Genomic DNA, 15013 nt, shown 5'->3' with positions numbered 1-15013 from the left:
GACTGATGAAAGTCACACAGAATCTGGAGGGCATGCATGTTGATGGATATCCATGATTCTACTGCAAATCCCTATATGAAACAGAAGTGCATTCCAAAACTTACCTTTGGGGTTCCTCCGAGCGCATGGAAGAGATGATCATTCCAGTTTGCACATCTGTCACTTTAAAGTAGCCATCTTCTCCTGTGCTTAGTAGGTGCCGGCTATCTGTGAAACAAGGTAACTGCTCTGGATTATTTAAGCCAACCCCACAAAATACATGCAGTTCATTCCCATGCATATTTAAAACAGGCCCCATTATGTTCTATGGATAGCTACTAGTGAGCAAATCCCATTGCATGGCACCATATAGGCTGCAATGCCAAAACTCAACTCACATGGTGCAACAGGAGGCTTGTTCACATAGTACACTGAACACAGATACAAGTTGTCTTGACACATGAACAACTGTTTATATGAGTGTACATTGATTTGTACAGCTCAATGGTTGTACACAATAAAACAGACTCTACACTTGAACATTACATGGTAATAACTGAGTGTACAGTTCCAGTATTGTGTTTACAGTTTCATTAACACTATACTTGTTCAATGTTATGTATGAATACCCTTTCATTAAAATAGGCAGCTTTATCAATTACTTGCTTGAGTAAACAACAAACCATCTCCTAGGCATCAGCACAATTCCTCTTAAAATAATCTAAACTAGCAGTGTTTTATTATTATTTTTAAACTACCTTAGGCAACTGGATGGGTGCTTATAAATCCAACTTAGCTGGTGGCTTGCTTTACCAAAACATCTCTACATGACTTGGCAGAAAGGTTTCTTTAAGCAAACAAAATTATTTGGATGGCTTTTTTGTTTCAGGCCAACAACGCAATACAAATAATTTAACATTAGGATGTTTTGGTAGGCAAGCTGCTCCCAATTTTCATGGGTTACTTCATTTCCGGTCTTTTGTATGACTGCAGAGTGAGGGTGGATACACACTAAAATTACAAAGCCCTAATCAGAGGGGAGCAAGTTGGTTGCAATCCTACACACACCTTACCTAGGAGTAAGCCCAACCGAACACACTGGAGCTTGCTTCTGAATAAACATGCATATGGTCACACTGGATATATCAATTCAATACGAATGTCTCTGAATTATCTCGCAGCAGACTGAAGTATTTTTCTTCACAATGTATATATTTTAGAAGACATTAACACATAACATACCGGGACTAAAAGCAGCATCAGAGACAGTCCCTGAATGGCATGGAAGTTGATGCAAGATAGAAGCAGTAGTAACATCCCAGATACTAATGGATCCTTCTTTTGTTCCTGATGCCAGCAGGGTATATGCAGCATTCAAGTTGATTGTATTTACCTAGGTAATTAGGCATATGTATGAGATGATTAAAGAAGTAACAAGCACCATGAAGCAAGAAAGGCAAGTAAGCAAGCATCTAAAAGGCAGCCAGTCATGACTAGAGCACTTAAACATTCAAGGCAATATGCACAGTGGCCTGGATCCTATGGTCTTATAAACAGTCAATGTAATGGCTTTATTGTAATGTATTTTTTTGTTTTTATCCTTTGATTCTTAATTTTTTGTAAGCTGCTTAAAGACTCTTGTAGTGAGATGCTAACAAGTCAAATAAACAAATCTTCTACATGGTTCTTTTTGGCAATGCTTCGGGGAACTATTACTGAATTCTCCTAGTGTTACAGATCTATATTCCAGGAATACAAGCATAATTTGTTAAGATGCAGATAACTGCATTTTCAAAATTTAAGCTCAACATGTAAATGATTAAAAAAATTATACATTAGTTTTTCTTCATGAAGATACATTGCTGGGTTAATCTAATCTAGATACACTTGTTTTATGTATTAAACAAGTCCAAATATACAGACACTGCCAACATACCTATGCTGAAATCATCAAGAGGAGTGGCTTTCATATTGCTTTTTGAGACCGAGATTGTAAACCCACAAGAATCTGTTGTCTCATTCTATGTAAAGCAGCAGATATATAGATGGTAGTATGTAAAGATAATCAAACACAGACCATTCTCCACAAGTGGAAAACTGAAATCAAGTTTTCATTTAAAAACAGGAAAAAGGTTTCTCATATATGTGTGTATGCATGTGCACATGTGTGTGTGCCCCTCTTCCTACTTCCGGTGGTTTCTCAAACCTATGTCTAAATAATCACTGGAATATGAAGAAAGCATCACATTTGCATATTGCTGTTACCAATTCTGACCTTTCAGGCAATGGCAATACATCTTTAAAATACGCCTTCACACAGACTTCCCTCCCGCCCCACCCCCAAAATTTGTTTTGCTGAAGTTTGAATTGAAACAAAATATATGTGCACACAAACATCTTTATACTCACACTAACATCATGTTCCAATTCAGCAAGCAATTCAAACCGCTTCTTGGTGCCCAGTAAGTCTGCAGGAATGCACTGCCACACCTAGAACACAAATATTTGAGCTGATGTAAGCTTCTCCTTTGGCCAGATATGACAATTTAAGTAACCTAAAAGTACGAGCTAATTTGTAATTTTTGGGATGGAGAGCTTGTGGCTTTCCAGATGTTGCTGGACTCCCAACTTCCATCGGCACCAGCCAGCACTGCCAGTTGTCAAGGATAATGGCAGATTAAACCAACAACATGAGTCAATGGTGTAATGCAAACCAAGCCTTACGGTTGGGGGAGTTGCATATCTTTGGCCTGGGTAAGAGGAGACTGATTGATATTTGAAGATGGCTATCAAATCTCCTAAGGGGCTGTCACACGGAAGCTTGTTCTCTCCTGCTCTGGAGGATAGGACTCAAACCAAGAAAGGAGATTCCAATTAAACATTGGGGGAAATTTCTGACAATAAGAGCTGTTCGATGGTGGGAGGTTGTGGACTTTCTTTCCTTGGAGGTTTTTCAGCAGAGGTTGGATGGCCATCTGTCATGGATGCTTTAGCTGAGATTCCTGCATAGCAGGGGGTTAGACTAGATGACTAGAGACCTTGGGTCTCTTCCTCTATGATTCTATAACAGCAGCATCTGGAGGTTGCCCAGCCCTGTTTTAAAGTCTCAGCAACAGCAGCATGAAAAAAATGGGGAAAATTCATGGATGAACCACCCAATAAGCACTACAGGAAATAACCACCACATAGAGATTATTTTAAAATGTTTAGCCCAATGCTTTGAATCTAGGGATTCAGGCAGTTCTTTTGCTAATTACCCTACAATGGTGATCCTACTGTATTTACCCCATGCTTTTCTCACTACTTCTAAATAGTTGGAACAGTCAGTCTTGCCACCGCAGACAGGTGACTTACATGGACAACCAGAGCTGTTTCTGACAAATTTAGGATACAATGGCAATCCTTGCTCAAACAATTAAAAGCTTTCATCACAACAAATTCATATCAAGTGGAAAACTCTACGTACTTTTACAGTTGAATCCCAAGATGCAGAATATAAACGATCATTGTGCCAACAGATCTTGCTGACAGCATCATCGTGTCCCATTAACGTATCCTGCCGCCTTGCAAAAGCTATTGAATAGAAATAGCTAATAGAAATAATAAAATAGATATAAATATTTTAAATAGTTTTATTTCAGAGCACACATTTTTATTCAGTTTATTTATTTATTTATCAGTCCACGTTTCCAACTTTGAAACAGTGCTTCCAATATAAAAAGGCCTTTTCGGTGGTAGCCTCCCAGTAATGGAAGTCACCTCCCCAGTAAAGCAGGTAGCAGGTGAAATAGATTCATTTTTAGCTCTTTAATATAAAAGTATAAAGTAGCTACCAACTGGTACTATATACATTTGGGTACAAGGTAAAATTACATACATATTGTTGTCCCATGAAGAACATACGACAGTAGTATCGCCCGGTAGGATTAAACAAGATGACAGAGCCTATGACAAAAAGATGACAATGTTCAGTTTAATGATAGACTTGCAAGAACACATTAGTACATTACGAGCCCGTCTCATCGCAAGCACCATCTGTATCCTAGGAGCTCATGATCTGATTGTGGAGCGGAACAAACCAATTTTGCTATTGCAAAAAGAAAAGAAGAGAAAATAAACACATCTGAACAAATATCTATTACCAGAAGCTTATAACACAATTTGTTTGTGTGCAGAGACAAAGTTCTAAGGTAATGAAGCAACAGAAGGAGTGGAAAACATTTTAAGCTCTGTTGCACATGCATGTTGGTGGTGCACACAGAGGTACAGCACACATATTCTTACAAGCCTCTCCCTTTCCCACCCCCACTATATTGGACTCCTGAGTGATGCTCTTCTGCCTCCCAAGTTAAAAAGCGAATGGTCATTAACAGAGATTGCCCAGCCACTGATTCATCCAGGGTGGCGAGAAGAGGGAGGTGCCTCCTTTCCCCAGAAACACACTAACATACACATTCTCCAGCCTCTGTTCTCAGAGACTCTACTGCAGCAACTCCAGCTGGTATATCTGAATGAAGTACTTGCCAGTCACTCCCCAACACCGCACCCTGCCGCTATCGCCTTCCCAACGCTTCTGTATCAAATGGTACAGCTTCAGTGTTCAACAACAGAGTACACAACACAAAGCATCCAGAAGATGCTACGGGAGCCTATGACCTGAATCTTGTTGGACTCCCAACTCCCTATTTTTCCAGATCTCTTGTCATGCTGCCTGGGGCTGATGAGAGTGGGGAGTCTTAACATTATCTGGTTGTTATGAGTTGCTGTCAGAGCATGGAAGGAACCTGCAAATGGACAGGGAAAGCTGCAAGATTGACTGCAACTGTGGTAAATATCTGTAGGTTGACGAGGGGTTAACTGGGTTGGGTTCTATTCCAATCATGTGCCCTGCTGTAGGCAGCAACAATGATTTGTGGGAGGTCAGCTTGCTCTACTCAGTTTTTTCTTCCTGCCTAGATCTGCTCCATCGTCAAGTGGGGGACAACACAAGGTGAGAAGCACATATGGCTGTGCGATGTTCAGTTGTGAGTTATAGGTTTACTACACAATGTCTGTTAAGAGTTGGAAGTAGCTCTTTAGACATTTGAGCAGCAAAAAAGTCCAATTATAGCATACCTGCTAGAATTAAACTGGTAAGCTACAGTAGATACCCCGGGGGGGGGGGGGGATACGTAGTAAATTATGGAGACATTCCGCAAGATCAGCTGCAAGATTACCATTATACAAGCCTGGAAGCACTCACCATGTTTGAAAAGGATATACTCCGCTGCAGCATTTTTGATTCGGCAGAAAACATCTTCAGGGTTGAATCTAATGCAGATTTTGAGAGAAGAATGGAAAGCAGCACCATATCAGTGATTTCCAAATTGTTTTATCAAATCACCAAGATACAAAGATCCCATCAGCAAACTGCTGGAGTATATTTCTGTGCAGAGCCAGACTGAGCCATGTGTGAGGCCACACACACACTGAGACTACACATGGAACTGCTGACACATGCAAAATTAATCTTTGCACTATGCCTTTATTTCCTTTGCACAAGGAATGTATCATGGTTCCCCTGAGGTAATCTGTCCCCAGTTACCAGAAGAACAGCAGCAGAGTGCTGCGGGCAGCCAAACAGCCACCAGAAACAGCAGCAAAACTTTTTTCCCCTATTAGAGGAAACCTAGAAAAACAAACTTTGGCTACCCTGTCTTCAATGGTAAGTCCATCTCCCACCAAAAAGTTAATGCATTTGCACCTCTCCCTGAGAATCACCATTGAGCTCCACTTTTATGGGGCTGAATGGTGCTGCAATGGGGAGGATGTTTTGCCCAGCCCGAGTATGAACATGAGTCCCCTCCCCACAGGGGCATTTTTTCCCCCTGTCCTCTGGATTGTCCCCCACGTGTTTTCTCCCCCCCCTCTCTCTCTCCTGTGACTCTGAGCCACAGATCAGGCCAGCTGTCTGAGCTTTCAAAGCACCTCTGCAGGTGGAGAGGCTGCCTAGAGCAAGGAGAAGCTGCTCTGGAAGGGATGTGCTGATAACAGTGTCCTTTCCTGGCCAGTTCTCAGAACAGAAAGGACACTTTCTTTTTAGCTACATAAATATCAGCACTCAGAGATTGATTTTGCTATTAGTATATGTGCCTGAAAACTTGCATAGATCATCCTGTTCTGCATAATTTATGCTGTATTTTTTCTCCCGTCATGGGGAGAGGCAATAAACAATGTGGGATACTAAAATTCAATTGCCAACCTTTTAAAACGTTGCTTTGTAGAGCTTCCCCAGCTTATGAAATGTCAGTAAGCATTGATGTGAACTGTGAACTCTGTCACAGTAATCAGAGAAAGAAACATGATGTGGGATACTTTAAGAAAAACATCAAAAGCTGATTTAAAAAAAAGAAAAGAAAGCCAGCTTCTGAACGCATACCATACATACCCTGTGCTTTTTCTGCACACAACCTACAACTCTGACTTAAGGCTTCTAGGAATATAGTGTGAAAACCCCCCACAAATACTGCTTTTACAGATCATAGGTCTCTGCTGAGTCTATTCAAAGAGGAATTCTATGTTGACCATTGGAAAGGGGCTACACAGTGTCACTGAATAATGTTCATATTACTGAGGCTTGACAGCAGCCAGCCAAACAACACGACTCACCTTGAGATGTAGTGAAAATAGAAGACTGGTTGGAACTGTAAGGCACAGCAATTCCAGTGATTGCCCTGTTCAAAACATAGCAAGGAACTGTGATTAATATCTGGCAGTGTAAACCTAATCAGGTCTACTAAGTATTAAGTCCCACCAAATTCAATGGTTAAGTGTGCTGTTTGCATCCGAAAATGTTGATATACTTTTACACAGTTCTGGAATGGCATAAATCACAAAATTCCAGCAATCTGTTGCCCAAGACACCCCTACTGAGGCAAGTAGAATAGTCTGATGTCAAACTAGTAAGTCATCTGTGCTTCCTGATGGTGGCAGGCTAATGCTGGTATGTCAGCCATAACTATGTTTGGTATCTGTGCTGGCTACGCATTTGTTTCCAGGCTCATCTAATATGCTGGGTTTGGGCTTTTAAAGTCTTAAGCTGCCTGGGTCTAATGCGCTTAAGATGCCCACAAGGCTTCTCTTTCCAAATAGGCATTGCCTTTTGAAATCAATATTTGACAGCTGCTGCTTTTGTATTATTTTCAATCTTGTAACTGAGTATCGTTTTTTAATATTTGATTATTTAAGCACTTTAGTTTCTGTATATTTATTTGCTGCTCTGAATATTTTATAAGAAGTCAGGATAAAAATATGCAGTAAATAAAAAAAAAAACCAACTGATATCAATAAGGACAATCATGTCATTTAGCCTAATCCTTGCATTGCACATCCACATATTTGACCCCTGTTCCAACAAAGCAAAATCCCCCTCCCTCAAAATATTGCGTTTTTCTTCCCATTGACTAGGCTGCACCATGTTCTACAAGGTTCAAAGGGTTTTACTGTCTCATTCTAGCCCCCTCCTCTGTATGCTGTATGCTACAAAGTTTACCCTCTGTGAATCTTGTGTTGCCCATCTATCTTTAATCTGGTCATGTGGTTCCAAGCAAGCGTTATACTTTCTTCTGTTAGATCTTCAAAAGATTCTTCACCTGGAGAAACTAACAGACAATAAAATATGTCAACTAATAATGCATCCCTACCCCCCCCCCAAAAAAAACCAAATACAGTAGCAGGGAAGAGATATATTACAGATTTCATATAGCAAGCCAACTACAGTTTATTCAGCCTCTTTCACATTCCCTTCTGTCTCTACGTTGCCTCCTAAAGAGCACTTTATGATACCCTAGCAGTTTAACCAATGTGGAGTGTGTGGTGTGAGACATGGTTGAAACAACGGAAGGCCACACTAAGTTAAAGTGCCAGAAGAGCACCAAAGCTTAAAAAGTAGGCTGAAGCTTGAGGCATCAAATTAAGAAACTGTGGTTTTTTTCCTTCCAAGGAAGGGCCAATTTATCTCTACATACCCACTTCCCCCCGAATTGTAATAACGGCATGCAAAAGCCCCTTTCCCACTCTGACTGTTGGAAGGGATTTTTGCAAACTAATAAGCCACTATTTTTCAGAGTGTCTGACCTAAATCTTTATATTGAACTTGTTGGACAAAGAAACACAATTAAAGTCAGCTGCATTATCAAATACAGTACATAGACCCTCAGGGCCCCGTTCCAACTCTGCAATTCTATCATTCTAACAGCAATATCTGTAGCCCCACCAAATTTACCTGGAGACTCAGGCATCGAAAAATCGTGACTGGATGCTCGAGGAAAACTTTTGAACTTCGGGATAATCCTCCGAGGATGAGGGATTGTAAATAACTGTTTTGGAGTCTGTCCAAACTCTAGGATTTGTGTCAACAGTGCTACTCGCTCATTTGGGTCCATAATACTTCATGGAAAAAGAGAAGAGAAACGTATGGATATCAAATTTGGTTATACCACATTAATCCATCAAGAACAGGAAGTATCTATAACTCCAGTTTATATGTTATGACAACGACAGGCATACATTAACCAGAACTGCTTTTTCTCTTACTTACTTGTGTACGCAAATGGATTTTATATTAACTCCCCAAATATGTCATGCATGTATGCAGTAAGCATCGTTCCTGCTGACATGCACATCAGATTTATGGACCTTACAGAACAAAAATGGAAGCCACAAGACAATTGTTCAAAATAGCTGGCAAAACTACTTTATCATGAGTACATTGTAAGGCCTTAGAGAAAGAAATTATGCTTGTAATGAGCTGATAGGGTACAATGTTCCCATTTTCATAAGCATTTTTGCATTACCAGCTTATGTACACTAGCTTCAGTGTGGAGTTCCTGGGTGTTCAAAATAGAGGTTCCTGGGAGGTTAAGACGGTAAAAGATAAAGGACCCCTGAACGATTAAGTCCAGTCAAAGGTGACTATGGGATGCCTTGCTCATCTTGCTTTTCAGGCTGAGGGAGCCGGCGTTTGTACACAGACAGCTTTCCGGGCCATGTGGCTAGCATGACTAAACTGCTACTGGCACAGAGGACCATGATGAGTGCGAGAGCACACGGAAACACTGTTTACCTTCCCACCACAGTGCTCCCTATTTATCTACTTGCACTGGTATGCTTTTGAACTGCTAGGTTGCCAGAAGCTGGGGCAGAGCAACAGGAGCTCACCCAGTTGTGCAGATTCAAATCAACAAGTCCAAGAGGCTCAGTGGTTTAGACCAGGGGTAGGCAACCTAAGGCCCGTGGGCCAGATGCAGCTCAATCACCTTCTCAATCCGGCCTATGGACGGTCTGGGAATCAGCGTGTTTTTACATGAGTAGAATGTGTCCTTTTATTTAAAATGCATCTCTGGGTTATTTGTGGGACATAGGAATTTATTCATATTCCCCCCCCCCCAAAAAAAAATATAGTCGGTCCGCCACATGGTCTGAGGGACAGTGGACTGGGCCCAGGACTGAAAAAGGTTGCTGACCCCTGGTTTAGACCACAGCGCCACCCACTCCGGTTGAAACAAATCAGCATCTCCATGCTGAGGACAGTGTGCAAGTGGATACAAGGATGGCAAGGGGTGCGGGCCCAGTGCTCATTTCTGGCCAGTTTAGCCAGCCAAGAAAGCTGCAGTCTAAGTGATTCCATGTGTTTCTTACTGTAGAAGCAGGAAACTTGCAGCTTTTCAACTTTTCTTTGTAAGTTATGATAAATTATTTTTCCCTATCTGAAGTGCCTGAAGTGCTTAGATGCCACCAGCTCTGTGGTACAGGACACCTCACCAAGTGTTTGCAATTACAAGTGGGACCTGCAATGCAATGTTGCAGTGCAGAGTGCCTCTTCAAGCGAGCTAGCCATGCCTTCTTCCATGATACTTCCTTCTAGGTTTTGTACACTCATACACTCTGACAGTCCATCAGCTTTCTGTGGCCAATGAGCATCCTCACTGGCCTATTCGGTGGGGTTTCCCAGGAATTGGTTTGTTTGCTTAACTTCTACAAACCCTGAAGATTTCCCAAGCCTGCTAATACCTTCCTTCTATGCATGGATGGTGCTGTTTTGGCTACTCCCAGTACATATGCCTGACTTTTTAAAGAATCCAGCAACAAACAGGCCCATTCTATCAAGATACATGCAAAAAGCTCATCACAAAGAAAACTGGTATGAAAACATTTTATGTTGGAAGAGACCATAATATTTTAAATTAAAACTGGAGGTAATCTTCCCACCCAGTCCTTTACCGTTAACTCAGTTACCTGTTCAAGTCTACTCCTCCTTCATAGGTTAATGGATGAAATACTAAAAAGAAGCAGAGAGCAGACACACAAAGTGAAAATGTTTCAGATTACAGGACTGTTGGTTCAACAAAACAATACTACAACACTGTCATTCTCACAACCCTGTCACCTCACACATAGTAAATTTCAACTAAATTGATTTTTTCAAAAATTCGCACATCTGGCTTTATTATGGCTATAATTTACAGCATACATAGAAGAATTTCCTAACTGATATGCTCTGCACACCGTGTTCCTTTATGAAAAACACTGAGATGACCACCACAGAGTTTAACAGTTTAAAGTAGCCATTTGCATTTTCTTTTTATAAAAGTGGGGTAGGGGGGAATCACCGTTCTGAGCTGCAATGGCCTCGTTTCCCTTCTGCTTGTAGCCAAACACTAAGTCAATCCATTCATGGAGATGCTCTGACACATACTGGCTTTCTAAAGCGTCTTGGCTCTTCTGGAGAAAATCCTCAGCATCTGAAAGAGATGGTGCCAATGTTTCCTTGTTAAGTGAGAATAAAACCCCCACTCCCTCTTCCCCCTCAGCTTTGTTTAAAAAGAATGAACTCACTAGAAGCGTTAGGTGATAATACTAATCAGCACAATCATTTTTCAGGATACAACAACTTTTTATTAAACATACCCAGTGGAATCCTTTTGGTGGCCTTGCAGTAACAGAAGGATTTAAAAAAATGTTTTTATTTATTTTCATGGTACAGAAGATAAATTTTGAGAAAGCAATTGTTACAATGAATAACTTGTCCTGACAAAATTACAAACTTTTATCATGCCATGTGTTAAAGTTTCATTTGATTGCTCTTTTTGATCCAGTGGACACCTGGAGGGAGGGGATTCCGGCCAATTTGCCCATCGTCTTCCCCCCTCCATGTCACCTTCCACCCTGATGGTTGCAGGTGGGAGCGGGAACTGGCAAAAACTGCCTTTTCTTCTGTTACTGAAGTCATCAGCTAGATCAAAAGATCCTTCTGAGAGTGCAAAGGCACAAACCGGATTTCACCCATTGTATTTAAATTATGAAAAGAACTACTCTGGATACATGGGAGAAGGAATGGTACAAATACACCGACTATGTCCTAAGCTCTTGAGATGAATGAAAGCGGATCTCCAACGCAGAAGTGAGATTATTAAGTGCTTCCAAAATTCTATTTACCAGATGCCCAAGGGGGAAGTTCTACATTGTCCACAATCTTTCCTCCTTGCGTCTTCCCCAAGTCCAATTTCAGACTATTCAGTAGGAAACTGGAATCATTTTCATAGAACTCAGGAATCAACTAAAAATAAATAAAAAGTGTGGAACAAGATTGTGGTGTTATTATTATTACTGCTGCTGCGGTACTTAAAAACTATAATTGGTGTTTCCAAACTTAGCACACAGGGGGGGAAATATTCATATTGGATGTGGTCACATAACAGACTTCAGTGTTTCAAAAGGTATCTCACAGCTTGACTTACGTTCGCTGCTCTGGGTTTTGATTTGAAAAACGAAACAGAAAACCTACGCATCAAGCAGAACTGGATGACTCAGCTCCCTTGCCAAGTACAGACCACCACTTAAGAGGAAACAAGCATCAGCACTGGCCACTATCCAGAACCTAATTGGGTCCCATTCAGCATAAAGGCTGCCTTATAAACATGGACTGGAACTGCAGATTGTGGGCAAAATATGGCAATGCTGCCAAAGACTGCATCCCTGGCAAGTTCTTCCCGTCTCCTCTGCAATATTTAGGAACACTTATTGATGACACATTGCACAAGTTTCCCACTATAGTTCACTGGCCAGTAGGGAAAAGTATAATGCAATGCCACAATACAGGTATGTACTGCTACAAATTGCGGAGGAAAAATTGATGTCAAGATGCCCTTATATTGCTGCTGGTTTGCGCTCCAGGCTTACCTGGTCATAAGCAGGCTCCTAACCTAGATCCTGGAAGTGCACTCAGACCTAAAAATAGATTCCAGGTGGCCTGCATGGTTTTGCCAGTGAACCTACCAGAATCTAGTAGATTAAAGTAGTCTAGAAGGCTTATCATAAACAGCAGCCTACACATAATATGTCAAAAGACACCACTGAGATCATGAAGGTGCTCTGCCAGGTTTCAAGTTTAAGCAGCTGCGTTCTGCCAACTTGGGACACGTGTCCATGTAATTCAGTATTATTGTCTGACTACAGATCAGTCATGAAGACGTCCCACATAATCTGATCCTTCTAACCAGAAATGCTGGGATTCAACATAGGACCTTCTGCATTTAAAGCATGCGTTCTACCATTGAGCTGTGGCCCCTTCCCAATGGTTCTGATAAGGTCCTGAACTGATTTATTGTAAATTGTTTCTGGATTCTGTACGTTTAAAAATGGAATGCTGCAAGCTCTCAGTAGGCAAGAGAAAGAATGGAAGCAAGTTAGCATAAACGGAAGTATTGGAGGTTCTTTACCTCTTTGAAGTCTGTTGCTCCATCTAAACAGTTCTTCCAGGTTTCTGCAATACTGGATATGAATAGCAGGAGAATAAAACAAAAATAAAAAGTTTCAGATATGTCTTATTTCAGAGCAAGATTTTGGTAGCAAAATAGGTTATTTATTTATTTTATGTCACCTAATAAGCTAATCTTTTAGGAGCCAGTACTAACTTAGATACTCAACAAAAACACAGCAATGCCATTAAAATACAAGAAACAAACCTGTTGAACATTCTGTCAGGATGATCGAACTTTCCATTTTGTAAGCAAAGCATGTATTCTGGTGCTGTGGAAGCAAGACAGCTCAGATATCACACCAGATGAGTCAAGCTTGACGACCACAAACTCAGGAGAACCTTGGCAGGTGACTTACCAACTCTGACAAGATAAAACAGAACGTAACCTGGTGACGAGTAGTGGCTCCCATACATAAACTTTGGTTCTGGCATTTCCCGATAACGTATCTATCAGCAGAGAAAGAGAGAGGGAGAAAAATTGCTCAGTGACAATTTCCTTTGGTGGTTTGTTAAGAGGCTGGGAATCAGGTCCGGCCCAATACAATTTGGCGCCTGAGGTGAGCCACAAAATGGTGCCGTCCCCAGCCAGGGAAGAAATATGAGGGGTGTACGTGAAGCTCTACACTGGATACAGGGGTGGGAGGTGAGGAGTTGGCAAATCCAGCCTCCAAAGAACATGTTGAAGTTATTGCCACTGAGGGAGCAGCAGCGGGCGATGCATCCTTGGAGGCCGGAACTGCTGCCTCTGTGCATCCTGCCACTCTTTGTGCAAATATCAAAGCATGTCAACATTGGGCAAACACTTAATGCTGCTTAGATCCTGCAGTTTGATAGGAAGAGGTGGCTTAACTGCTTTGGGTAGACAAGGGAAGGGAAGGGTCGGAGCCAAATAATTCTATATACTAAGTTGCAGTTCAATAGGAAATACAGTGAACTTTACTGAAACATGAAATATTTCTCATCCATTATAACATAACTGTCCATATTTAGAAATGCACTAGATCGACTGTGTTTTTTAAAAAAATACGAAGTGTAAAAAATCACAGAAAACAAATACATACCAACAGTCTTTCCAGTCTTTCTTTATTTAGTGCACCTACTGGCTTACTGAGGTCCCGAAAGGTTTCTGGCTTTGTCAAGTCTACAAAAAAAGTTCAAAAGAATTAATCTTCTGCAACAACTAAACAGCAATGGCCAGTGATTTTTTTCTCTCCTTTCCAGTGCATTTGGAAAAGTACTACCATGGCAAATCTTACCCAACTGCCAACTTTCTCATATTAGCCCTTAATCTTTTAAAATCACAACTGCAAGTTTCATTTTGCAGGAATTGGGACAAAACAAGACACACATGTGTTCACTAACATTCACTCACTGGTTTGACTATGAACGGAGAATAAGGATCCACTTTGACCACCAAATGGAGTGCAGTGGAATGGGAGCAAAAATATCCCTCTCTCCCGCTTTCTCTGCTTTTGAAGACTCTCCACCCCACCAAGTTGCTGGACTCCTGGAATCAGAGCCAGTCTAGAGAGAGGAAAGACTGAAGCAGCAGAGTACCTGAAGATAAAGGGAGGAGGGCAGGAGAAAGAGGGCAGATTCCACTTTCATCCGCAGCATACTCCATTGAGTGAACAAAGGAGATCCCCACACTTCTGCTTTTTGCTAAACTTGCCCTCAGTGGTTTGGCTATGCATGCGTACATCTGGGTTTGCCTCAAGTTTACCAAATCAGGAAGGCGGAGAAGTCAGATACCCATTTTACTTTTGGAGCCATTTTAGTTCTGAATGGTAGCCTGTCTGTGAAATTGTAAACTCAGTTATGCTTCCTTCAATACCTCAAAATAGCATTTGTATTAATCAAGTTAACAGTTCTCCAAAATGGTTTGGCAATTGTTGTACTCTTCCTGAGATAAGCAAATTGAGGCAAAGGCAAATCTAGCTTAACATACATGCTTTGAAAGTTATACACACAGGTATCCCCAAACTGTTGATAATGATCTCAAACTCCACTGGATTTTGTGCAAGCCTCGCCGAATGAACAGAGGCTATGCAGCAATGTTTATTGGATTACTCAAATTCTGTTTAGCTCCATGTACTATGATCATTAGCATTTGACCCTCACCTTTTCGTTGATTCAGTTTCAAATTTTCATGACACAACCTGCATATTCCTTATATGAAGTACACTAAACCACTGAATGCCGAGCAACCACTTAACTGAGTGCTATGCACCACTG

At 41.2% G+C, this 15013-nt stretch overlaps 1 protein-coding gene across 2 annotated transcripts in view; it reads right to left on the bottom strand.

Annotated features, from left to right (window-relative positions):
- Positions 1 to 15013, bottom strand: part of NSMAF (neutral sphingomyelinase activation associated factor) — a 34905-nt gene that overhangs the window by 1706 nt on the left and 18186 nt on the right. The window contains exons 14-29 of one of the 2 annotated variants that reach the window (XM_028736887.2): positions 13840 to 13919; positions 13135 to 13225; positions 12984 to 13047; positions 12738 to 12789; positions 11455 to 11575; positions 10629 to 10760; positions 10255 to 10297; positions 8243 to 8406; positions 7511 to 7610; positions 6628 to 6692; positions 5222 to 5289; positions 3857 to 3924; positions 3446 to 3569; positions 2389 to 2469; positions 1222 to 1372; positions 105 to 207 (exon numbers count right to left, since the gene is read on the bottom strand). In XM_028736887.2, coding sequence (XP_028592720.1) covers positions 105 to 207; positions 1222 to 1372; positions 2389 to 2469; positions 3446 to 3569; positions 3857 to 3924; positions 5222 to 5289; positions 6628 to 6692; positions 7511 to 7610; positions 8243 to 8406; positions 10255 to 10297; positions 10629 to 10760; positions 11455 to 11575; positions 12738 to 12789; positions 12984 to 13047; positions 13135 to 13225; positions 13840 to 13919 — 1507 coding nt within the window. Of the gene's footprint in view, positions 1 to 104; positions 208 to 1221; positions 1373 to 2388; positions 2470 to 3445; positions 3570 to 3856; positions 3925 to 5221; positions 5290 to 6627; positions 6693 to 7510; positions 7620 to 8242; positions 8407 to 10254; positions 10298 to 10628; positions 10761 to 11454; positions 11576 to 12737; positions 12790 to 12983; positions 13048 to 13134; positions 13226 to 13839; positions 13920 to 15013 lie in introns of both variants that reach the window. The other variant, XM_028736886.2, reaches the window with a different exon arrangement.

Source organism: Podarcis muralis, chromosome 8, assembly GCF_964188315.1.
Source record: "Podarcis muralis chromosome 8, rPodMur119.hap1.1, whole genome shotgun sequence".
Taxonomy (NCBI): Eukaryota; Metazoa; Chordata; class Lepidosauria; order Squamata; family Lacertidae; genus Podarcis; species Podarcis muralis.
Note: the sequence above shows the minus strand (reverse complement) of the source record. Positions and strands in the feature narration are given on the sequence as shown.